Consider the following 26168-nt stretch of genomic DNA (forward strand, 5'->3'; position numbering starts at 1 on the left):
AGGCACTGGGTGGATAAAGAGAGAGAGCCCTATATAAGTGGATGAAGTCAGATAGAAAGCCGTCCATTAGGAATCATATTAGTGGGATTAGATTAATAGGAGGAAGATGGAAACACTGGCCATCTATCAGAGAGATCATAAATCCATAGGCTGTGGTTAAGAGTGCCAGGATATGACTTCCACACACAGTACCGGGTTCACCTCACTAGATTGAGGCCGATGAATTGACTGCAAAGGACCCCAATGGAAACAAGCTAGTATTCATTTCAATGAATCACTCCATTTAGTGCCCGTAGCAATAAAATAACACTGCTGTACAAAGCTAACATAATAGAAAATATGCTGATCTACAAGCTCACAATGCTTCAATGCATTGTGAGATAGCAGATCAGTTATTTTAGATGTGCGTTTTACAATTCTCGCACCGCAGCTGCCAGTGGCTAGCTGTTCAGAACTGTGATAACTGGTCAAATTCTAATCATTTCAGGTAATTGTAAAAATGGTCATTGCAGCTCTGGTCAAAACGCAACACACCACAAAACACAACACACCACACTGAACCTAACAGACCTATAGTCCAAGAGGTGATGTCATTCTATTATGAAAATATGTGGGTCTACATTAGGTAAACTGCCCAGGGATAGATAGATGTAGGTCACACCTGTCTCCAATTTCTGCTTTGATCACCCCAACATATCACATTATATCTGTGTTCACCCTACCTGGCAGAAATCCATGGAGCTATAACTTTCACTACAATGGCATTTATTTCCCCCGCGAGATGAAACGATATATATACTGTGGTGTGGTGTGGGTCGACGATCTAACGTTTCAGAATGGAAGCGTACTGTAATACGAACACTGAACAGCCTACCGGTATATATTGTATATATGTGTGTCATGCAAAGTAAACAGAGCTTAAGGGAGGAAATGCTAGTATGCACGGCATGAGCACCATTAAAACATTGCTGTTATTTCAGTAACGGTACCGAATGCCTCACGCCCCTGGGTTTTTTTGTGTCATGTCACCACAAAGCAATGTTTTGACATCCAATCGTCCAGAATGCAGGCCATTCTATACGTTGTTGACCATATGTCCTTCATTCTCTTTCGGAAAAACAAATACTGTATTGTATGACATGCTGTGCTAATCACTACGATGTAATATATGAATGAAGGTGAGGTGAGGTATAATATGAAAGGTGAGCCTGCCAGTCGGCACCTACCTATGTTTTGGGTGACCGTCTTCAGTCTGTCCAGCAGCTCACCCAGGGCCATCTCCTCCGTCTTCATCCAGAGGATCATCCTCCACAGGGACAGTGGGAATCCCGCCGCCCAGCCAACAGACACTGTAGTGGGGAGAAGAGACAGCTTGCCCACTTGCCCCAACGTTTGCTACTGTATGGCTGGTGGAGGAGGAGGACGACTGCCACAGTCGCAACAAGCCTGGCCAAGAGGGGAGGTCTACTATAGCCCTGGAGAAGGGTAGCTATAGCCCACAGTGTGGATGGATGGATGGATGGATGGATGGATGCAGCGACTGGGGGAGAGTGGGGGGGAGACAGGAGGAGGCGCCCGACCCTCACTGCAGATGGTTCTGGAGGGAATTAAGAGAACCGAGAGGGGAGGGGGGCTGCGTGATGCCCAGATGCTTATGAGAGATGGAGGATGCCTCGGTGAGGAGAGAGGATGCTGCTAGCTGGGATGATGCGGAGGTCGGCGGAGCGGTGGATGGATGGACGGATGCTGAGGCTGTGTTGACGGTCTCAGCTGCTGTGGCGTCTCCTCCTCCGCCAAGCGAGGAATGTTAAGCAGGGGATGCTGGTGATGGAGAGAGAGAGAGAGAGAGAGAGAGGGAGGAGTGAAGGTGGGGGGGCAACGGACTGCCGCACGTACAGCTCGTTCACGCATAAACAGTCTAACCCAAAAGGTGTGTGATGGTGGCTATAACCAAGGTAGAGGGGTTCTGGGTGGCAGCCTTTCAACGCTGGCAGTTTCGCATGAGGAGAAACGACACAGCGATTGTGTGGAGAAGAGCCCAAGTAGTGAATATCACGGGCCATTGGCTATGCTGCAATGCTGCCACCATGTGGACACACGTGTCTATGACATGCTGCATTGTCATCAGGAAAATAAAGGCCATTTTCACGAAAATATAACAGGTTATGGTTTCAACCGCACACTGAGTCACTTCTGCCTAAATGGAAAGCAATTCCTGGATCATATTCACATCCACTGTCCAATATTCAAAATGAACATCCTTAGATGTTGTTCGTTAGCAACATTCATCCACAGCCCTTAATATACAATTAATATTTTTCACCCAGTGTCAATTATCAAATGTAATCCTGGGTGCTACACTTCCTCTGCCAACGGTTTTGAAGGAGGCTACGGATTCACATTTCTTCACGGCTGTTGGTAGGGAGTTCCACATATTTAGTGTTATCATTTAGCCAATGGGGAGCACCTGGAGGCTGGAACCCCCTCAGAGGACCACTGGTGGTCTAGCCTGGTTAATAAAGGCTACTGGTGGTCACCTATGCTTTCTATGGCATAGGCAGCTCCCGGGAGGAGAGAGGAGTGTGTGTGTGTACGGGTGTGCGTCAATTTAACAAAGGTGCAGACGATCAGAAATCAGCAGAAAGTGATCGACGTTTGCGCTACTCTATGCCAAATTGAAGTGGACTTGGACCATAGAATATTGGGGGACTTGTACCCAGACTTTTTTTTCCTCCCTGGAAATAAAAACGTCTGGGTTTCCGAGGCTAGGAGACGGCTGCAACTGCAAGGCAAACAAAGCTTTCACCGTTGAGAGGATTCTGGCTGACCGGCCGTGGGGCAAAGCTTATCAAACAGTACCCCTGTTAAAACCACAGTTACAGTTCAGCAAAGATGCTTTGAAAACGCATAGAAGCCACAGAAGCTCGGCTTGAACTTGAAGTGAAAGAGTAGATTCATATTACTTTACTTACTTTGTCCGGGACAGTCGTCTCACTCTCAACCAGCTGTGTGGACCAACTAAGTGCTCCTTATTGATGTCCAGCTTTCAGGGACCACTTGAGGGAGGATCCTGGAGCATAGGCCTATACCTGCTTTGGAGCACAGAAAACTCACAAAAAGTGTCCTCGTGTTAATTAAGTTACATTTAGACCCCGAGGACGGTTCTTAAAATATGTCTTCTAAATTCTAAGAGCTTTGTTTATGTTTATGTCAGTGGTAGAGCAGACGAATACGCACATCAACAGGCTGGGTGCTGGGCTAAAGAAACTTCCGCCAGAATTATCTGTATTTGGAAACTTTCATTCTGAAAGAATATATATTCAAAGATTTGCGCCACATTTTCACGATTTTTCAAAAATAGCAGACCATACATAACCTGACGCTGCCAGATCCAAGAAGCTTGCTACACAAGTTTGTTTCACAGCTTGGGAACATGGTTACCCAATACCGCCCCCAGCTGGCAAAGTCAGGTTAGACCATACAGCCCATGTGGGGCTTGTGGGCTATAAGCTGCAATGAAAACAATAAACCATCAGAAACAAGATTTCTTTTTTTTTTAAGTTTCTTTATTACAAGCAGAATGACAATACAATGCTTTGCCCTCATTCGCTACAGATAGGCTGGCAAAAAGTCAACAGATGAACATCATTTTTTTTTCCTCTTTATCGTCATACAAAAAAAAAAAGTTCTCAAAACCGGTTTAGTAATACAAACTGCTGTATCGAAGGTGTGGGATGCAGCTTGCTTTTCAGTTCACTGCCTTTTTGACAGCACAGTTATAATTATTTTCTTTTTTTTCCTCCCCCCCCCCCCCCCCCCAAACCTATGCCAAGCTCAGGGGTGACATGATGAGCACCTGCTGTTGTGCTGATGTGGGACTTCTATAAAAAAGCAGTTTGACATTCTGATCAGCAGTAGTATAGAAGGCTGGTGCAATAAACCCTTTTTTCTTTTGTCTGACACCTATAGAGAGTTCATTCCTAAGTCAAGTTATTTTGGTCACACTTTTTCTCGCCCCACTAAACAATCGTCTTTAGAAAAATAAGTGTGAGAAACCAGTGTAACATTTATAAACCTCAGTACGTACGATATATACGATAGACCTTTTATTAGGGGAATAAACTAATCTTGTGTACTGTAGAACAAAGTGCAGTGTATATAGAGCTATTGGTTATTCTCTATAACATCTTTATGTATCCATATTGTCCTCATTTTGGTTACAAACTCGAAAACACACACAGTCTAAATAAATAGAGTTAAAATATAGTCTTCTTCTCCGGGATACAAAACGTAGCAAAAGAAATCTCCCCCCCCCCCCCCCCCAAAAAAAAATAAAAGAAATAAAAAAATAACAAAAAAATAAAATAACAATCCGATGGACAGCCGTGAGAAAAATGATGATTTCCCCTCATCTAACAAAATATGAAGTCTGATCAATGACAAAAAATATATACACTCTTCAACAATACCGAACGTCCTAATCACTCCATTATAACAAAATATACCATACAAAGTTATTGTAGTGGGCTTTGACATATTACATACAGTATGTATATATATATATATATATATATATATATATATATATATATAATGTATGACATTTAGAATAGCTCTGGACATAATGATGACAACACAGTGAGGTTGGCACACTGCCATTATAACAAGCACCAATGGCGCTCTCCAACACCTCTGAGGTCATAATAGGTTGTGCCGTCAAATTAAATTAGTATTGTTTTTTTAAAACACTAAAGCCCGTCCGTTCTGCACAACTAAAAGACACTTTGTTGTGCGCTGGTGTCGTACGTGCACCGCCGTCCGGTACGCCAAGTGCAATGTGAGGTTGTAGTATACATCTGTTGGTGCGCGTAGGGCTTTCACTTCTAGTGATTTTTACTAGTTGACTAGTTGCCTAGTCGTTTAACCCATTCTGACCTGAGATCAGATTCATACGAGGTTTCCACTGGGACACACACTGGTCTGATTAACCCATTCTGACCTGAGATCAGATTCTAAAAAATGTCAGTCGTTCTTCGATTTTTCTAAAAATAGCAGATCTACAAGCTCATAGCGCGCCACTCGGTGGCGCGCTATGAGCTTGTAGATCTGCTGTTTTTCAATAGCTAAAGCATAACACGATGCTGACACCAAAACGGGTTCCCGTTCAGAATGGGTTAACTACCTGTTATGTAAAAAATAAATAAAATCAAAAAGTTTATTTTTATAATTATTTTAAAAACGGTGTACACGGCGACTATAATATAGCATTCTAGCTGATCTTAAAGGCCTACAAAAAAAATCTAGTCGACCAACAATGTCGACTGGTGAATTTACTAGTCGACTAGTTGAATAGTCGACTAGTTGCTTAAAGCCCTACGCGACAGTGGCACGCAACTGACTAGAAATCCAGCATAACACTTTTATGTCTGCAGGGCTGGGAGTGAAAACCATAAACACTGAACTGAACGTCTGACATCTTCCAAGTGTCCCCCCCTCCCCTCCCCTACTAGCCCCTAACAGAAGGTGGATATGTCATCTATACAAGTTTGCAGTATAGGCCATGCAATGCATCTCGTCTCTGGATAAAACGTACAAAGACGCTTTCCGAATGCGACATTCAATACTTTGTCCCTCTGTAATGCAACAAGATGAGACAAACAACCCAAAAAAAAGGGACTTCAAATGTTTAAAAAAGAAAAAAAAGTAAAGCGGTACATCCATGAGCTACAATCTTTAGCTGAAGGATATGATGGATAAATCAGTTAAACATTCTAGAGGTTTGATTGTTACACCGCTGATTCAAGTCTCTCTCTCTCTCTCTTACAACAGGCCCGCCCGATATTAATATTCACCTCCAAAAAGAATAAGATCCATCCATTCAATATCTGTAACTGCTATGAATAATCTTAACAGTGCAGAACAAAAAAAAAAGAAAAAACGGTAGTAGTCAAAAAGAGAATAAAAATAAAATAAAAAACATGACATGATAAGCATGCATTCTATAGGACACAGAGCATGGCAGCAAGCAAGAACTCAAACCAACAAAAATAAGCACACTGCCAACAATGACCAACAGCCCATAAATTAAATACCCTATCGCACCTTGGACTTCCCGACATACACACACACTTCACGTGAACTAGCTCCAGTTTCTGTCCGTTAGAACATGTGGTTCCCAAACATTTTCATGTCAAGGACCCCAAAATTGACACCAATTAGGCCGCGGACCCCCATTTGAAAAGACATGCCATGGGGAACCCCCATAAGAGAAGATTTGTATGGCTCTAGCAGTGATTCTCAACCCGTTTGATATCAAGGAGTGTACAACATGGAACCAAATTAAATCGACCCCGACTGGTCCATTTGGTTCCATTTGTACACTCTCAGAGGAGTTACAGACCCCATAAGGGTCCATTGGTATCATTTAGCTGCAGGGGACCCCCTGGGACTCCCTGAAGGACCCCTGGGGTTGTCGCCACGCAAAGACCGTACGGGCGATGCCATGTTGCTCCATGGAAGGAAAGAAACATGCGAGTTGAGACCAATAAGGAAGCTGAACACTGAAGAGTTGGGCTGCAAAAACCCCTTTGCGCATGTTTCTTTCCTTCCATGGAGCACCATGGTGTCGTCCCGTAACGGTCTTCGCGTCTCGTCCTCTTTAGACAGTCCCTGGGTGTCCCCAGGACGCCACTTTGGGAACCATTGCCTATAAACACTGCTGTCGTTATACCATGCATAGCCACATGGCGGCGAGAGTGGATACAATATGCTCATTGTTCAGGGGGTTGGGGGAGAGAGAGAGGAGGCATGGTGATATGCTTGATGATGAATGATGTGGAAGGGCTGAGGGAGGGAACAGCACAGAGAAGAATAGGTCAGTGTGCAACGGGGAGATCCTACAACGCTTAATTCCCTGGGCTGATAAGGATGGAAACAGAAAGGGGATAGAATGGAGATATAAGGCTAAAAGAAAAGGAGGAAAAATAAGAAAGAAAGAACACGAATAGTAAAACGTATACACCCTCAGAACAGCTTTTACGTAATTAACCTCGTTGCACCCACTGGAAATATAAACCCGGTGAGAAATAAATAAATCAACTTGATGAATTAAGGCAGGGTGGCTATAGAATACTGTACATCCCTCGTGTGACCTTACCTTCCCCCCCCCCTTCTCGTCAGCTGATGGGTGTGTAAGGCTTAAAAATACACCACTAGCGTTAGCTCCACTTTTCCACTTTTGGCTCCTAGCCCGCTTGCTGTGTGGTAACTGTAAGGCAAAGGTGTCTCATGACGGCCCAGACATATGGAACATTATACACGCATGCACGCACGGCTAAAGGGTCTGCCGCGAAGGCTGCAATTACTTGGCCAGACCACATACATAACATAACGTACATTTTTGCAGAGAAGCAAAACAAGAAGTCGACAAGAGAGAAACAGGCATAAAACAGAGGTAAACCTATACAAAAAAAGGCCCAAATGTTGACATTTTGATGTAGGACAGACCTATATAGTGCATGAAACGACACATTCAATATATGGTTCCCCATGTGTTCAGTGACATAGTCTTAAACAGCAGACGTATTCAAGTAATTTCAACATGGACAGCTGAGCTCTAGAAACTTAAAGGAGAATGATATGGGGATATGACGGGACGGAAATGGAAACCGAGACGAGACCAGGACAAGACGATGATATCTAAAGGGACGACCGGTCAGGACTGGAGAGGCCCAAAAAAATGCACATAGTGAACTCGGTGTAGAGGTTCCATGCTTCTGCTTTGTGTGTGTGTGTGTGTGTGTGTGTGTGTGTGCGTGTGTGCATGTCAGTTTGTTTGGCTGTATTTTGTACAGTGTTGGTTACACCTCTTGGGACATCTGTAGACACAATTCACATACAGTACGTGTAGTTTCAGAGTGAGTGGGTGTGTGTGTGTGTGTGTGTGTTCACACGGAGGTCTCTGGCCCCGGAGCATAGTAGGCGAACCCGGCCCCCGATAGACGGAGCGTGTAGGGGCTGAGCGTGCACCGGTCCGCCGCCCCCGCCCCGTCGGCCCAGTGGGCCAGGAGCAGTTTCTGGGGAAGGGGCTCAGACGTGCGGAGCAGCGAGAGGGCTTCCGGGACCCCGAGGTGGAGGTGGGAGGACAGTGGAGTCAACTCTGCCGTGCCACCCTGCGCCAGCTTCTCATAGTCCTACAGGGGAGAGACAGACCCCCCCCGAGACAAAAACAAAGCCAGTGAGTGAGGGGACAACAGGGCACACAAAGGATCAGGGACGTCATGGAGAAGATGAACGGTATAACCGGTCATGGAAATTATTTGCTGCACAATGTTTGGGTACGGTATGTGGCGCGACAAGGGTATATTCATAAGATCGGACAGGCATGCAATCTGCAGATGGTTTGTTTTAATAAATAATGAGACTATTTCAAGGACACGGCCCGGGCAACCATTTTGTCCTAGGCTGCAAAGGTTTCACCGATGAAATGGAAAACGTACGAATGAATACTCGAAGGAATTTGTCGCGGGTTAGGTCATGTCTAGTACATCTGGTCCCAGGTACAGTAGTTTGTCTGGTCTATCTATAACCAAATCCTCTGAAAATACCCCCTTGCATTCAGCTATGGAAACGAGATCCATGCATGCTGTTCCATCTCTCAGCACCAGATGTCATCCGTGATACTATAGGTCAACAATGAGAATTCGGAGAACCTGAAGGAAGGCCAATGGTTTAGGATCAATGGGTACAAGTACTTCTTCTTTAAAGTCAAATTGTTACAGAATTTAAGTTTTTCTTTAAATGTGACGTTTCTGTGACATCTGTCTCAGAGTGGGCAGATCTTAGTGATCTGGGACAGCCCAGCAGTGTCTATAAAAAGCGCACACATAATTAAGACTCCAATTCACCAAGTGCTGGCTCAGAAATGTCAACTAGGTCATGCTGTAGGACCCAAAGTGCAGAAAAGCTCTATCCTTTTTTTTGTAAAGCTGTGGGCACTGGGCAAGGATCCAAAATGACTCGGGGGGGGGGGGGGGGGGGGGGTTCAGTCACATTTGGAGGGATTTTCTCTGGATCATGCTAATTCTCATCTCACAGCATGCAGCAAGAAGCACAGCATGGGTTACACAGAAGAACCAGCAGTGCAGTATTAAACGGAGATTTTTTTAATCCTTGAAGCCAGTTTTGAGCGAGGGGAAAAGCTTCCGGAGCACTGCAGCAAAACACCCAGACGAAAGTGAGCCCAAAAAAGAAGCCCCCCCCCCAAGCCCCCTCAAAACACCCCCTGGGCTGTATTTTGCGTGTCTTAAGTACCAGGTCTTATTCCCTAACTTGAGTAAACTAAAGACCTGGAGGCGTGATCTTTGGCCACTCAGAATAGCCAAATGGCATTGACCACGCCTCCAGGTCTTTAGTTTACTCAAGTTAGGGAATAAGACCTGGTACTTAAGACACGCAAAATACAGCCCCCTGACTCATATATAGCACACCACGACCCCCCATGCAGAGCCGAAGCGGCACGCAAAACAACAGCGGCATTAACACCCCCTCCTCCCCTTCCATTAGAAACGGTTCCGTCCGTGTGCCGTTACCACAGTGACCCTATATAGCCCACCTGGGGGGGGGGGAGGGCGGCGGGGGGAAGGAGGGGGGAGGGGGGGGTGTTCTAGGGCTTTGCTTTGCAGGGTGTCGTCGTGGAGTTATAGGTCCTTATAGCGGCTTTTTGTCCCCCTGTCCCCCTCGCGGGTCCGAGTATAGGGCGCAGCGGGTCCCTCTCGCTGCAGTCTCCCCCTCCAGGGGGGGCCACACCACAAACCTCCATGGGGGCCCCCGGGGTCCTTACCTTCTGTGGGGATGATTATGATGATTACAGGTGAGGAGGAGGTATAACAATGGACCCCCTCGGTCGAGGGATGAAACAAATGGCATTGAATGTGTGTCTGTCTAATAACACATTTTGACCTGAGATCAGATTTCGAAAAATGTCTTGATGTCCATGAAAGAGCTATGTTTCCAATTCAGTGGTTCTTCGATTTTTCAAAAATAGCAGACCTACAAGCTCGTAGCTTGCAGATCTGCTATTTTTCAATAGCTAAAGCATGACATAATGCTAACAACGAAAGGGGTTCCCGCCCAAAATCCATGTCAAGATAACCGTGTTTCAAGGGCAAATCAAATAATTCCCCCATAATAAATCTCTTCATTTCCTCCAGTCCTTTTAGAACTAATGGCTGGACTCGAATGGTCAAGCGATGCATTTACATTTTGTACTTTTTCAAACAAAGCTATAACTTTACAGTTATACAGTACTAACTGTGTGGCCTGTTTCACAGATGGAGAAGAAAGAAGCCCCTGTTGTGCATGTTTGATCATGCCTGTAAAAACCAGCCAATGAATGCAATCATAGGACAATTAATTCTCATCCTACATAAATCAAGAATCACGTCCAAGCACGACTGACACATTAATGACGAACATGCACACAGTACACTAGCAATATGCTAAATATGCTAATATGGCCCGAAATATGTTAGTGTGTGGGGAATAGGACAGAGTTCAGTGCGGTGAGTTAGTAGTAGTAGTAGTAGTAGTTGGTTTTGACGTTATCGGTGCGTGTGGTGAGACAGTGATGAGTGATCAACATTATCAACAACATGCCACCATGCATGCATACAGAGAAAAGGTGCTGAAAATACAGAAGAGTCACCTCCTCCTCCTCCAACTCCTCCTCTCTCCCGTCTCTGTGGGGACAATCAGAAACTCATTCTGCTGGAGGACTGAGAAAGCATGAAGATGGTGGAGGGCTCCACGGTAAGGCACGGGCGTTTGGACTGCCCGTCGTTAGTGTGAACCGAACACAGATGGCGGGAGTTGCAGAGGAGGGGGTGAAAGACAAAAGAGAAAAAGGAAAAGAGGAACGCAGACAGGAGCAGGTGTGTACAGGGAAGGGGAAAGGGGATAAGGGGCGGTGGAAGGAAGGAAGTGAAGGAAGTGGGCAGGTGTTTTGGTGGTCCATTACGGTGCAGAGAAAGGGGAAGAGAGAGAGAGAGAGAGAGAGAGAGAGAGAGAGGGGGGTGGAAAAAGGGAGGTAGAAATCTGTCAGACTTGTCACCTTTTCACTCGAGGTGCAACTTGCTTCACACGAAGCAGGTGTAGCTAATTAAGCAAAAGGGAACCACATGTCACACACTAGTATAGACACTACAACGTCACACTGTTCAGCTCGTAGCTGCTATCGAGGAGGCTATCGGTGTTCCTCGCTGTGTTATATGTTATATTATTGAGCAAACCCTGGCCCAAAATGTCAAACTGTAAAAGAAGATAAGAGGAACAGGGAAAGATAGAGCGACAGTAGCAAAAAAAAAAGTGTCAGTAGGACAATTCCAACTTAAGAGCTCTTAAATACACACACAAAGTGATGTGATATTCACTAGTTAGCAAAAGCATCTTTTAGTAGGCAGTATTGGGTTAATGGCTGAGCAAAAAAAAAGCATGTGGTTCTGGTTCCACCACTGCACTGCACTCTGTCGCTCTAATTAATAAGTCTCATGTCGCGCAGCTGCGTCTAGATTCTCCCGGCGGATCCTGCCGGGAGCTGCCCTATGCCATAGAAAGCACAGGTGGACCCCAGGCTACCATTTTAAAAGATTTTAAAACAGTTCAAATAGCTGCCCTACAAGCTCATAACGTGCCGATGTAGATTATAGCAAGTTAATTTTTTTTTAAAATAGTAATAAATGGCAAATAGGTTTAGGGATAAAAGATAGTGCTTATATAGTGTTTATATATAGTGTTCTTTGTAGTTGTTACGTCCCCACCAAAGAGGTCCAGGTGTTATTTTGTGCAAAAGCTCCTTATTGGCTATTTCCCCTACCATAAGCCCTAAATGAATTGCATTGAATTGAATGGGAATTGAATGGGGCTATGGGGTGTTGTGCTAATTCGCTTATTTCCATCGCTCAAAATTATAATTTCTTTGTATATATCCTATCTTCATAATGTAAATAATATCCCAAGCGGCACAGTTTACTACTTATTTCGATGGAAATAAGCGAACTAGCATAACACCCCATAGCCCCATTAAATTCCCATTCAATGCAATGCAATTCATTGAGGGCTTATGGTAGGGAAAATAGCCAATAAGGAGTTTTTGCACAAAAAAACACCTGGACCTCTTTGGTGGGGACGTAACAACTACAAAGAAAGGTAAGAAAGATAAGAAAGCATTCTAGCATGGAATTCTCCTTTAAGGAGGCTACCTGTGCACGCTCGGTGGCCGTGGGGCAGACGGCCCTGCAGAGCACCTTCTTGATGACGTCGGGCAGCAGGCTGATGATGATGAGGAGGATGATGCTGAGCCACGCCGGGCCGCTGGACAGCATCTGCATGAACACGTAGTACATCCTCTGGTAGTTCAGGAAGGGCCTGCAGGGCGGCGACACAACACAGAGGGGGACAGAGGGGGGGGTCTCAACACCAGTGTTGGTTTCGTCGACTGAAACTAAGACGACAAATGTTCGTCGTCTACCTTTTTCCACTGACGAAAACTAAAGATATTGACTATTTCGTCAACAAATAAAAACTAGACTACAATGTTAGGAAGCGACTAGTGGACAAGAGATCCAGTCAAAAGTAATTTTACACTTGGTTGCATGCTGAAAATCAACTGTAGATTTAGTCGACTAAAATCTCATGACATTTAGTCGACTAAAACAAGACTAACACCAACACATTCCAGGTGACTAAAACTAAATTAAAACTATTCCAAAGACTATGACTAAAACTAAAATCAAAATTTGCAGCCATAAAAAAACAACACTGCAAGAAAAACCACTGAAGAGGACATTAATATACCAAATGATTCCTCCCCAGAGCAGCGAGAATATGACGTAGAAAAGTAGGGACCCCCAGATGACAAAGTGATTGATCCAGGTCCAGTGGTGTGTGTCCAAGGCAAGCTGCAACACAGAAGTAGTAGTAAGTGGTAGTAAACACAGGTTTGAGTCAATGAAGTCAATGACAGTCGATCAGGGCCTAAGGGGGGTTTACTGCTAACTGAGCGGCTATAGTAGTCTTATATGATGGTCGGACGGTACACTTTCTGGCCACTAGTGGCGCTAGTGAGCAATTTAATGCATAAATTATTAAAATTCTCGACATTCCATGAATTCCATAGATATAATTAGCATAATCATAAATCATAAAATATCCATAACCAATAAAATATCCATAAATATAATTAGCATATAATAGTTTATAATTAAATAATATATTTATATATCTATAAAATGCATGATGTGTGTTTAATCTGATCATCTCATCTCTCCCTCCCTCCCTCTCCATCCCCCAAATCTAACAGACATGACGCTCTGGGGGTGAAGGTGGGGGGATGGTCGCTAACCTCAGGCAATATTTATTTAGGGCCAGGGGGCCATTGTCTTGAATTTGTTTGAAGCTTGGTGAGGTGTGAATAGAATAATTGAAATGTAAATGCCAATTTGATGACTGAGGCCCTCATTTATCAATCGAGTGTAAAATCTGCCACAGATTCGAGTGCAGGTTTCGTAGTACACCCACGTCGCCACGGCATTTATAAAGTGATCGCAAACAGCTGATCCTTCCTTAATTTCGTTCTGACGTTAATAAATGTGACGGCTGAAATCTATCTGGCACGCCCTATGAAATCAAGCCTCGCCCTCGTTTTTGCGACTGAACACATGTTTACGACCTGTGGGAACCATGGAAACCATGGAAAAAAGGTTTCTCCCGTGCCTTGCCCGCCTCACGCACCTCTCTCACACACACACACACACACACACACACACACACACACACACACACACACACACACACACACACACGCAGAAGCACACGCAACTTGCAAGCCCACTGGTGTCTTGTTAAATAAAGAACGAACACCTGCATGAATTAAATAAAGTTGTAGGCCTACCCTGTCTGTTTTCCTCTCACCTCGCTTGCTTTGCTGCCATGTCCACGCATGCACGCATATACATGACACATCGACATCGCATCGCCATGAATGGAATTAGTTTGTAGGCTGGCCTATATTAATTTTACCCATTCGTGCGCAGTGCACGGCGAAGGCGTGATACTGCGCACTGCTGTGATATTAAAGTCCTGTGGGTGACATGCCTGCATGAGAGATAGGCTATCATGTCGTCAAGGCAGCTCACAATCAACGTTTATGTAGTGATTTGATCATTGATGAACGAATCATAAACATATGGATGAAGGCTTGCCGCTTGCGCTGGTATGTGTTGGCGACGCACGCCGCGGTCCCGTCCTCCCGACCCCCGAAAATGATCTCGCTTTTATCTGAACTGTCAAAACTGTCTAAGCACTTATAAATGGTGAATGATTAAGCCCCTTACGCCTATAGCCTGCTAGTACTTACTACAAATAGGCAAGCTGTATTGTATGCTTGTCATTGTCACTTGGAAATAAAGGCGTGCAGTCCATTCATGCCTTTAAAAAAATAATAATATCATAATCGCATATGCCGCATCACCGCGTCCGCATGCGCTCCAAAATCATCTCACAAGTGCGCTCGCATAACAAGTGTTTGATTAAGCACAAACTAATACATTGTAAACATGTTATATTGTTTTTAATTGCGCGATTTTAATTACTTGTAAAGTTGGAAATCTCTCTTTTGTTTTTTACATACACATACCGTTTTATATTAACATTTTAGGAGTGAAAACATATGTTTAGATGCCTGTGACAGTGTCAGCAGTTCAGACAATGCTGCTCCGCTTGTGTAAGAAAAGAAAAAAATGCGTACGCCAGCTGAGGAGCAAACGTGGATTTTGCACGTTGTCACGTTCAATTTCAAGCGTTGGCGGAAATGGTAAATGTCAAAAATGTCGGCAATTTCGGCGTGCACCCATATTTTGGCGTACGCACGGTTGATAAATGAGGGCCATAGTCTTTGCAACGGCAATGTCTATATTGGAATGGACTGATGGCATAACTTTGTTTTTAGTTTTTTAACATTTGTTTGCATGGTGACATAGTTAGGCTTATGTAGTGTGTATTACTTAAAATAAAAAACTTGTTTGTAGTTAATGTTTATAAAAAGTTTATAAAAATTTTATTCACAGACTGCCGTAGCATCTAGGTGTGAAGTTTCACAGGTCCCCTTTATAATATTAGCTCTGAGTTCAATGAGGGTGTAGACAAATGACTCAGATTATCATACTTAGAGAAGGTTTGTTGGTTGATACTATGCCGCGGTGTCCCCAGTAGCGGGTGAAGATAGGTATGCAAATGTGGCACACCGCTGTTACAGTCACGGATCCCTGATGCATGCTGGGTAATGCTAGTTTGTAAATTAGGTCCAGGGAGGCATCCATTGTAATTCTTGTGTAAGTCAAGGATACCCCACCTAGTGGTCAATTTCTATATATATAATTACCCTGCAGTACCTACTATGCCCTGATTTCAGTCACCTAGTGCAAATGTTTTCAAGCAATGGTCAGGGGGCTACCGGTGGTCTTTGAGAGGGTACAGGTGACCCCCACCAGCTAAATCATGGAGAGTTGGTAACCAAATAGGCTCCTTATAGATCTTTAACTCTATACTTTTCAATATATGGTGTTTTGTGCTGTGTCTTTGAATTTTGTATGTTTCATAATTATGGTACTAATGTGTCGGGGTAATGGTATGTCTAGTATTATTTTTGGTGTTTTGTGTTGTGTCTTTGAATTTTGTATGCTTCATGTGATACTAATGGGTTTGGGTTATTGTCTGTCTTGTATTATTTTTGGTGTTTGTGTTGTGTCTTTGAATTTTTTATGTTTCATGGTGTCCTAATGGGGTTGGGTATTGTATATCTCGTACTATTTTTTGTGTTTTGTGTTGTGTCTTTGAATTTTGCATGCTTCATGTGGTACTAATGGGTTTGGGTTATTGTCTGTCTTGTATTATTTTTTGGTGTTTTGTGTTGTGTCTTTGAATTTTTTATGTTTCATGTTGTCCTAATGGGTTGGGTATTGTATATCTTGTATTATTTTCTGGGTTTTGTGTTGTGTCTTTGAATTTTGCATGCTTCATGTGGTACTAATGTGTTTGGGTTATAGTCTGTCTTGTATTATTTTTGGTGTTTTGTGTTGTGTCTTTGAATTTTTTATGTTTCATGTTGTCCTAATGGGGTTGGGTATTGTATATCTTGTATTATTTTTTGTGTTTTGTGTTGTGTCTTTGAATTTTGCATGCTTCATGTGGTACTAATGGGTTTGGGTTATTGGCTGTCTTGTATTATTTTTTGGTGTTTTGTGTTGTGTCTTTGAATTTTTTATGTTTCATGGTGTCCTAATGGGGTTGGGTATTGTATATCTCGTACTATTTTTTGTGTTTTGTGTTGTGTCTTTGAATTTTGCATGCTTCATGTGGTACTAATGGGTTTGGGTTATTGTCTGTCTTGTATTATTTTTTGGTGTTTTGTGTTGTGTCTTTGAATTTTTTATGTTTCATGTTGTCCTAATGGGTTGGGTATTGTATATCTTGTATTATTTTCTGGGTTTTGTGTTGTGTCTTTGAATTTTGCATGCTTCATGTGGTACTAATGTGTTTGGGTTATAGTCTGTCTTGTATTATTTTTGGTGTTTTGTGTTGTGTCTTTGAATTTTTTATGTTTCATGTTGTCCTAATGGGGTTGGGTATTGTATATCTTGTATTATTTTTTGTGTTTTGTGTTGTGTCTTTGAATTTTGCATGCTTCATGTGGTACTAATGGGTTTGGGTTATTGGCTGTCTTGTATTATTTTTTGGTGTTTTGTGTTGTGTCTTTGAATTTTTTATGTTTCATGTTGTCCTAATGGGGTTGGGTATTGTATATCTTGTATTATTTTTTGTGTTTTGTGTTGTGTCTTTGAATTTTGCATGTTTCATGTGGTACTAGTGTGTTTGGGTTATTGTCTGTCTTGTATTATTTTTGGTGTTTTGTGTTGTGTCTTTGAATTTTTTATGTTTCATGTTGTCCTAATGGGGTTGGGTATTGTATATCTTGTATTATTTTTTGTGTTTTGTGTTGTGTCTTTGAATTTTGCATGCTTCATGTGGTACTAATGGGTTTGGGTTATTGGCTGTCTTGTATTATTTTTTGGTGTTTTGTGTTGTGTCTTTGAATTTTTTATGTTTCATGTTGTCCTAATGGGGTTGGGTATTGTATATCTTGTATTATTTTTTGTGTTTTGTGTTGTGTCTTTGAATTTTGCATGTTTCATGTGGTACTAGTGTGTTTGGGTTATTGTCTGTCTTGTATTATTTTTGGTGTTTTGTGTTGTGTCTTTGAATTTTTTATGTTTCATGTTGTCCTAATGGGGTTGGGTATTGTATATCTTGTATTATTTTTTGTGTTTTGTGTTGTGTCTTTGAATTTTGCATGCTTCATGTGGTACTAATGTGTTTGGGTTATTGGCTGTCTTGTATTATTTTCGGTGTTTTGTGTTGTGTCTTTGAATTTTTTTATGTTTCATGTTGTCCTAATGGGGTTGGGTATTGTATATCTTGTATTATTTTCTGTGTTTTGTGTCTTTGAATTTTGCATGCTTCATGTGGTACTAATGTGTTTGGGTTATTGTCTGTCTTGTATTATTTTTGGTGTTTTGGGTTGTGTCTTTGAATTTTTATGTTTCATGTTGTCCTAATGGGGTTGGGTATTGTATATCTTGTATTATTTTCTGGGTTTTGTGTTGTGTCTTTGAATTTTGCATGCTTCATGTGGTACTAATGGGTTTGGGTTATTGTCTGTCTTGTATTATTTTTTGGTGTTTTGTGTTGTGTCTTTGAATTTTTTATGTTTCATGTTGTCCTAATGGGTTGGGTATTGTATATCTTGTATTATTTTCTGGGTTTTGTGTTGTGTCTTTGAATTTTGCATGCTTCATGTGGTACTAATGTGTTTGGGTTATTGTCTGTCTTGTATTATTTTTGGTGTTTTGTGTTGTGTCTTTGAATTTTTTATGTTTCATGTTGTCCTATTGGGGTTGGGTATTGTATATCTTGTATTATTTTTTGTGTTTTGTGTTGTGTCTTTGAATTTTGCATGCTTCATGTGGTACTAATGGGTTTGGGTTATTGGCTGTCTTGTATTATTTTTTGGTGTTTTGTGTTGTGTCTTTGAATTTTTTATGTTTCATGTTGTCCTAATGGGGTTGGGTATTGTATATCTTGTATTATTTTTTGTGTTTTGTGTTGTGTCTTTGAATTTTGCATGCTTCATGTGGTACTAGTGTGTTTGGGTTATTGTCTGTCTTGTATTATTTTTGGTGTTTTGTGTTGTGTCTTTGAATTTTTTATGTTTCATGTTGTCCTAATGGGGTTGGGTATTGTATATCTTGTATTATTTTTTGTGTTTTGTGTTGTGTCTTTGAATTTTGCATGCTTCATGTGGTACTAGTGTGTTTGGGTTATTGTCTGTCTTGTATTATTTTTGGTGTTTTGTGTTGTGTCTTTGAATTTTTTATGTTTCATGTTGTCCTAATGGGGTTGGGTATTGTATATCTTGTATTATTTTTTGTGTTTTGTGTTGTGTCTTTGAATTTTGCATGCTTCATGTGGTACTAATGTGTTTGGGTTATTGTCTGTCTTGTATTATTTTTGGTGTTTTGTGTTGTGTCTTTGAATTTTTTATGTTTCATGTTGTCCTATTGGGGTTGGGTATTGTATATCTTGTATTATTTTTTGTGTTTTGTGTTGTGTCTTTGAATTTTGCATGCTTCATGTGGTACTAATGGGTTTGGGTTATTGGCTGTCTTGTATTATTTTTTGGTGTTTTGTGTTGTGTCTTTGAATTTTTTATGTTTCATGTTGTCCTAATGGGGTTGGGTATTGTATATCTTGTATTATTTTTTGTGTTTTGTGTTGTGTCTTTGAATTTTGCATGCTTCATGTGGTACTAGTGTGTTTGGGTTATTGTCTGTCTTGTATTATTTTTGGTGTTTTGTGTTGTGTCTTTGAATTTTTTATGTTTCATGTTGTCCTAATGGGGTTGGGTATTGTATATCTTGTATTATTTTTTGTGTTTTGTGTTGTGTCTTTGAATTTTGCATGCTTCATGTGGTACTAGTGTGTTTGGGTTATTGTCTGTCTTGTATTATTTTTGGTGTTTTGTGTTGTGTCTTTGAATTTTTTATGTTTCATGTTGTCCTAATGGGGTTGGGTATTGTATATCTTGTATTATTTTTTGTGTTTTGTGTGGTGTCTTTGAATTTTGCATGCTTCATGTGGTACTAATGTGTTTGGGTTATTGTCTGTCTTGTATTATTTTCGGTGTTTTGTGTTGTGTCTTTGAATTTTTTATGTTTCATGTTGTCCTAATGGGGTTGGGTATTGTATATCTTGTATTATTTTTGTGTTTTGTGTTGTGTCTTTGAATTTTGCATGCTTCATGAGGTACTAATGTGTTTGGGTTATTGTCTGTATTGTATTATTTTTGGTGTTTTGTGTTGGGTCTTTGAATTTTTATGTTTCATGTTGTCCCAAGGTGTATGGTTTATGGTCGGTCTTGTATTATTTTGGTGTTTTGTGTTGTGTCTTTGAATTTTGTATGCTTCATGTGGTACTAATGTGTTTGGGTTAATGTCTGTCTTGTATTATTTTTGATGTTTTGTGTTGTGACTTTGATTTTTTTATGTTTCATGTTGTCCTAATGGGGTTGGGTATTGTATATCTTGTATTATTTTTTGTGTTTTGTGTTGTGTCTTTGAATTTTGCATGCTTCATGTGGTACTAATGTGTTTGGGTTATTGTCTGTCTTGTATTATTTTTGTGGTGTTTTGTGTTGGGATCTTTGAATTTTTTATGTTTCATGTTGACCTAATGGGTAGGGTATTGTATATCTTGTATTATTTTTTGTGTTTTGTGTTGTGTCTTTGAATTTTGCATGCTTCATGTGGTACTAATGTGCTTGGGTTATTGTCTGTCTTGTATTATTTTTGGTGTTTTATGGTGGTGTCTTTGAATTTTTATGTTTCATGTTGTCCTAAGGTGTATGGTTTATTGTCTGTCTTGTATTATTTTTTGTGTTTTGTGTTGTGTCTTTGAATTTTGTATGCTTCATGTGGTACTAATGTGTTTGGGTTATTGTCTGTCTTATATTATTTTTGGTGTTTTGTGTTGTGACTTTGAATTTTTTATGCTTCAAGTTGTCCTAATGGGGTTGGGTATTGTATATCTTGTATTATTTTTTGTTTTTTGTGTTGTGTCTTTGAATTTTGCATGCTTCATGTGGTACTAATGTGTTTGGGTTATTGTCTGTCTTGTATTATTTTCGGTGTTTTGTGTTGTGTCTTTGAATTTTTTTATGTTTCATGTTGTCCTAATGGGTTGGGTATTGTATATCTTGTATTATTTTTTGTGTTTTGTGTTGTGTCTTTGAATTTTGCATGCTTCATGTGGTACTAATGTGTTTGGGTTATTGTCTGTCTTGTATTATTTTTGGTGTTTTGTGTTGTGTCTTTGAATTTTGTATGCTTCATGTTGTCCTAATGTGTCTGGTTTATTGTATATCTTGTATTATTTTTTTCAATTCAAAAATATTATATATATATATATATTATTCAAAATATTATATTAATACAACAGGCCGCCTGTTTGTAATAATATAATATTTTGAATAATATATATATATATATAATATACAAAACACCAAAAATAATACAAGATATACAATACCCAACCCCATTAGGACAACATGAAACATAAAAAATTCAAAGACACAACACAAAACACCGAAAATAATACAAGACAGACAATAACCCAAACACATTAGTACCACATGAAGCATGCAAAATTCAAAGACACAACACAAAACACAAAAAATAATACAAGATATACAATACCCAACCCATTAGGACAACATGAAACATAAAAAAATTCAAAGACACAACACAAAACACCGAAAATAATACAAGACAGACAATAACCCAAACACATTAGTACCACATGAAGCATGCAAAATTCAAAGACACAACACAAAAAACAAAAAATAATACAAGATATACAATACCCAACCCCATTAGGACAACTTGAAGCATAAAAAATTCAAAGTCACAACACAAAACACCAAAAATAATATAAGACAGACAATAACCCAAACACATTAGTACCACATGAAGCATACAAAATTCAAAGACACAACACAAAACACAAAAAATAATACAAGACAGACAATAAACCATACACCTTAGGACAACATGAAACATAAAAATTCAAAGACACCACCATAAAACACCAAAAATAATACAAGACAGACAATAACCCAAGCACATTAGTACCACATGAAGCATGCAAAATTCAAAGACACAACACAAAACACAAAAAATAATACAAGATATACAATACCCAACCCCATTAGGACAACATGAAACATAAAAATTCAAAGATCCCAACACAAAACACCACAAAAATAATACAAGACAGACAATAACCCAAACACATTAGTACCACATGAAGCATGCAAAATTCAAAGACACAACACAAAACACAGAAAATAATACAAGATATACAATACCCAACCCCATTAGGACAACATGAAACATAAAAAAAATCAAAGACACAACACAAAACACCGAAAATAATACAAGACAGCCAATAACCCAAACACATTAGTACCACATGAAGCATGCAAAATTCAAAGACACAACACAAAACACAAAAAATAATACAAGATATACAATACCCAACCCCATTAGGACAACATGAAACATAAAAAATTCAAAGACACAACACAAAACACCAAAAATAATACAAGACAGACAATAACCCAAACACACTAGTACCACATGAAACATGCAAAATTCAAAGACACAACACAAAACACAAAAAATAATACAAGATATACAATACCCAACCCCATTAGGACAACATGAAACATAAAAAATTCAAAGACACAACACAAAACACCAAAAAATAATACAAGACAGCCAATAACCCAAACCCATTAGTACCACATGAAGCATGCAAAATTCAAAGACACAACACAAAACACAAAAAATAATACAAGATATACAATACCCAACCCCATTAGGACAACATGAAACATAAAAAATTCAAAGACACAACACAAAACACCAAAAATAATACAAGACAGACTATAACCCAAACACATTAGTACCACATGAAGCATGCAAAATTCAAAGACACAACACAAAACCCAGAAAATAATACAAGATATACAATACCCAACCCATTAGGACAACATGAAACATAAAAAAATCAAAGACACAACACAAAACACCAAAAAATAATACAAGACAGACAATAACCCAAACCCATTAGTACCACATGAAGCATGCAAAATTCAAAGACACAACACAAAACACAAAAAATAGTACGAGATATACAATACCCAACCCCATTAGGACACCATGAAACATAAAAAATTCAAAGACACAACACAAAACACCAAAAAATAATACAAGACAGCCAATAACCCAAACCCATTAGTACCACATGAAGCATGCAAAATTCAAAGACACAACACAAAACACAAAAAATAATACAAGATATACAATACCCAACCCCATTAGGACAACATGAAACATAAAAAATTCAAAGACACAACACAAAACACCAAAAATAATACAAGACAGACTATAACCCAAACACATTAGTACCACATGAAGCATGCAAAATTCAAAGACACAACACAAAACCCAGAAAATAATACAAGATATACAATACCCAACCCATTAGGACAACATGAAACATAAAAAATTCAAAGACACAACACAAAACACCAAAAAATAATACAAGACAGACAATAACCCAAACCCATTAGTACCACATGAAGCATGCAAAATTCAAAGACACAACACAAAACACAAAAAATAGTACGAGATATACAATACCCAACCCCATTAGGACACCATGAAACATAAAAAATTCAAAGACACAACACAAACACCAAAAATAATACAAGACAGACAATAACCCAAACCCATTAGTATCACATGAAGCATACAAAATTCAAAGACACAACACAAAACACCAAAAATAATACTAGACATACCATTACCCCGACACATTAGTACCATATGAAACATACAAAATTCAAAGACACAGCACAAAACACCATATATTGAAAAGTATAGAGTTAAAGATCTATAAGGAGCCTATTTGGTTACCAACTCTCCATGATTTAGCTGGTGGGGGTCACCTGTACCCTCTCAAAGACCACCGGTAGCCCCCTGACCATTGCTTGAAAACATTTGCACTAGGTGACTGAAATCAGGGCATAGTAGGTACTGCAGGGTAATTATATATATAGAAATTGACCACTAGGTGGGGTATCCTTGACTTACACAAGAATTACAATGGATGCCTCCCTGGACCTAATTTACAAACTAGCATTACCCAGCATGCATCAGGGATCCGTGACTGTAACAGCGGTGTGCCACATTTGCATACCTATCTTCACCCGCTACTGGGGACACCGCGGCATAGTATCAACCAACAAACCTTCTCTAAGTATGATAATCTGAGTCCTTTGTCTACACCCTCATTGAACTCAGAGCTAATATTATAAAGGGGACCTGTGAAACTTCACACCTAGATGCTACGGCAGTCTGTGAATAAAATTTTTATAAACTTTTTATAAACATTAACTACAAACAAGTTTTTTATTTTAAGTAATACACACTATATAAGCCTAACTATGTCACCATGCAAACAAATGTTAAAAAACTAAAAACAAAGTTATGCCATCAGTCCATTCCAATATAGACATTGCCGTTGCAAAGACTATGTCATCAAATTGGCATTTACATTTCAATTATTCTATTCACACCTCACCAAGCTTCAAACAAATTCAAGACAATGGCCCCCTGGCCCTAAATAAATATTGCCTGAGGTTAGCGACCATCCCCCCACCTTCACCCCCAGAGCGTCATGTCTGTTAGATTTGGGGGATGGAGAGGGAGGGAGGGAGAGATGAGATGATCAGATTAAACACACATCATGCATTTTATAGATATATAAATATATTATTTAATTATAAACTATTATATGCTAATTATATCTATGGATATTTTATTGGTTATGGATATTTTATGATTTATGATTATGCTAATTATATCTATGGAATTCATGGAATGTCGAGAATTTTAATTACTAATTTGCATAATTTATGCCTTAAATTGCTCACTAGCGCCACTAGTGGCCAGAAAGTGTACCGTCCGACCATCATATAAGACTACTGGCTATAGTAAATCAGTCAATCAATGATTGTCCCGCACAGACACGGACAAGCACGCACGCACGCAGTGGTGGAAAGTAACTAAGTACTGTACTTAAGTATTTCCAATTTCCAGTACTTTTACTTCTACTCCTCACTACTCGTCACATGTAGCTTGTATGGATCGGCTATTTTCAAAAGATTTTGTACACATTTTGAACTTGTGAAATGGGACATTCTGCAATATGAGCACTTTTTACTTTTAGTACTTTAAGTACATTTTGATGCCGATACTTTTGTACTTTTACTCAAGTACATTTTCAATTCCGTACTTTTACTTGTAACAAAGTACTTCTAAATTGCAGCATTGGTACTATTATTACTTAAGTAAAAACAATTGAGTACTTTTTCCACCACTGCATGCATGCCAACACGTGTCTGCATATATACTGTACAGAGCACTCACATATACGATACCAATACTCGCTTTCAAACGCGTGGGGATTACGTAATGCAGAGTGGAATTATCTCCCATCATAATAATACCTCCAAACACTCACACTCACATATGCACTGTATACACACACACACACACACACACACGCACAAACACACAAATAAAACCCATAGTGCACCTTGAGGGTGACGGTGAACACCAGAACAGTGAAGACCAGAGTCCCGAAGGTCCAGTTCCCAAACATCTGCATGAGGGGGGAGAGAGAGACGGAGAGAACTGGTCGTTACACACGAGGTCATGACGGAGCGCGCGTCACTCGCCGTCACTTCTGTGACCATATGGCTGACGACCGACTATAGCTCACTGTGCTTTAACCCATTCTGACCTGAGATCAGATTCATACGAGGTTTCCACTGCGGACACACACTGGTCTGATTAACCCATTCAGACCTGAGATCAGATTCTAGAAATGTCAGTCGTTCTTCGATTTTTTTCAAAAATAGCAGACCTACAAGCTCGTAGCGCGCCACTCGGTGGCGCGCTATGAGCTTGTAGATCTGCTATTTTTCAATAGCTAAAGCATTACATGATGCTGACACCTAAATGGGTTCCCGTTCAGAATGGGTTAATATCTACGAAGGGAGGATGTGTGCAGAACAGGCAGCATCGCATCATCCCTTAGAGTACTACTAATCCACCCGGAGTCAGAACACCATTCTTTACGTGGCAAACCCAATCACAACCAAATAGGTTTCCACTATCCTATATAATATAGACCCGTTTTTGTCCCATCCATATCTTCCTTCATGCCGCTGAAATGCAGAGATTGTTTTTTCCCCCCACAATGTTCTCAAAGCATCAGGAATGAACAGATGGAATGGGAATAAGGGGGGGGGGGGTGATGGGGCTAGAGAGAAACTAGGGGATGGATTGATGTGAACAACCGCGCTGGTTGTTGCCGGTGCCATGCTGCCGTCTGACCTGAGATCAGATTCTAGAAAATGTCTTCTATACTGTACATCCTGACAGTTTTCCATTCTGACCCGAGATCAGATTCTAAAAAAATGTCTTCTACGTCAGTCGCTCTTCGATTTTTCCAAAAAATAGCAGACCTACAAGCTCGTAGCGCGCCACTCGGTGGCGCGCTATGAGCTTGTAGATCTGCTATTTTTCAATAGCTAAAGCATAGCATGATGCTAACACCAAAAGGGGGTTCCCGCCCAGAATGGGTTAAGCTTCTTTTTTTTCGTGAGAGAAAATCAATATGATGGGGCATCAACTATAGGGCCGGGCAATATATATCAATATTGTGATGAGATATACAGTAAGATATGGTCTGAAATTGTGGGAAATATATTATTGTGACGAGGCGCGTTATAAGTGTTGCCTTGCTATAATAAAGATCGCACATGTGTTATCATTACGTCATCATACATTGCATTCCGTGCTCAGCCAATCATATCGTCACAAATGTCATTCCGGCCAACCACGTTTGGCTGGGCACAGGAGGGA

General features: G+C 40.4%; 1 protein-coding gene across 1 annotated transcript in view; it reads right to left on the reverse strand.

The window, feature by feature from the left end:
* Positions 1–8086: 8086 nt before the first annotated feature.
* Positions 8087–26168, reverse strand: part of LOC308330551 (phospholipid-transporting ATPase IH-like) — a 79113-nt gene continuing 61031 nt past the window's right edge. Inside the window, 5 exon segments of the mRNA XM_080785463.1 lie at positions 8087–8192; positions 10706–10829; positions 12258–12423; positions 12853–12956; positions 24835–24900. Of these exon segments, the coding sequence (XP_080641589.1) occupies positions 10752–10829; positions 12258–12423; positions 12853–12956; positions 24835–24900 (414 nt within the window). The 3' untranslated portion in view covers positions 8087–8192; positions 10706–10751.

The sequence above is a fragment of the Protomyctophum bolini genome, assembly GCF_963924005.1.
Source record: "Protomyctophum bolini genome assembly, chromosome: 16".
Lineage (NCBI taxonomy): Eukaryota > Metazoa > Chordata > Actinopteri > Myctophiformes > Myctophidae > Protomyctophum > Protomyctophum bolini.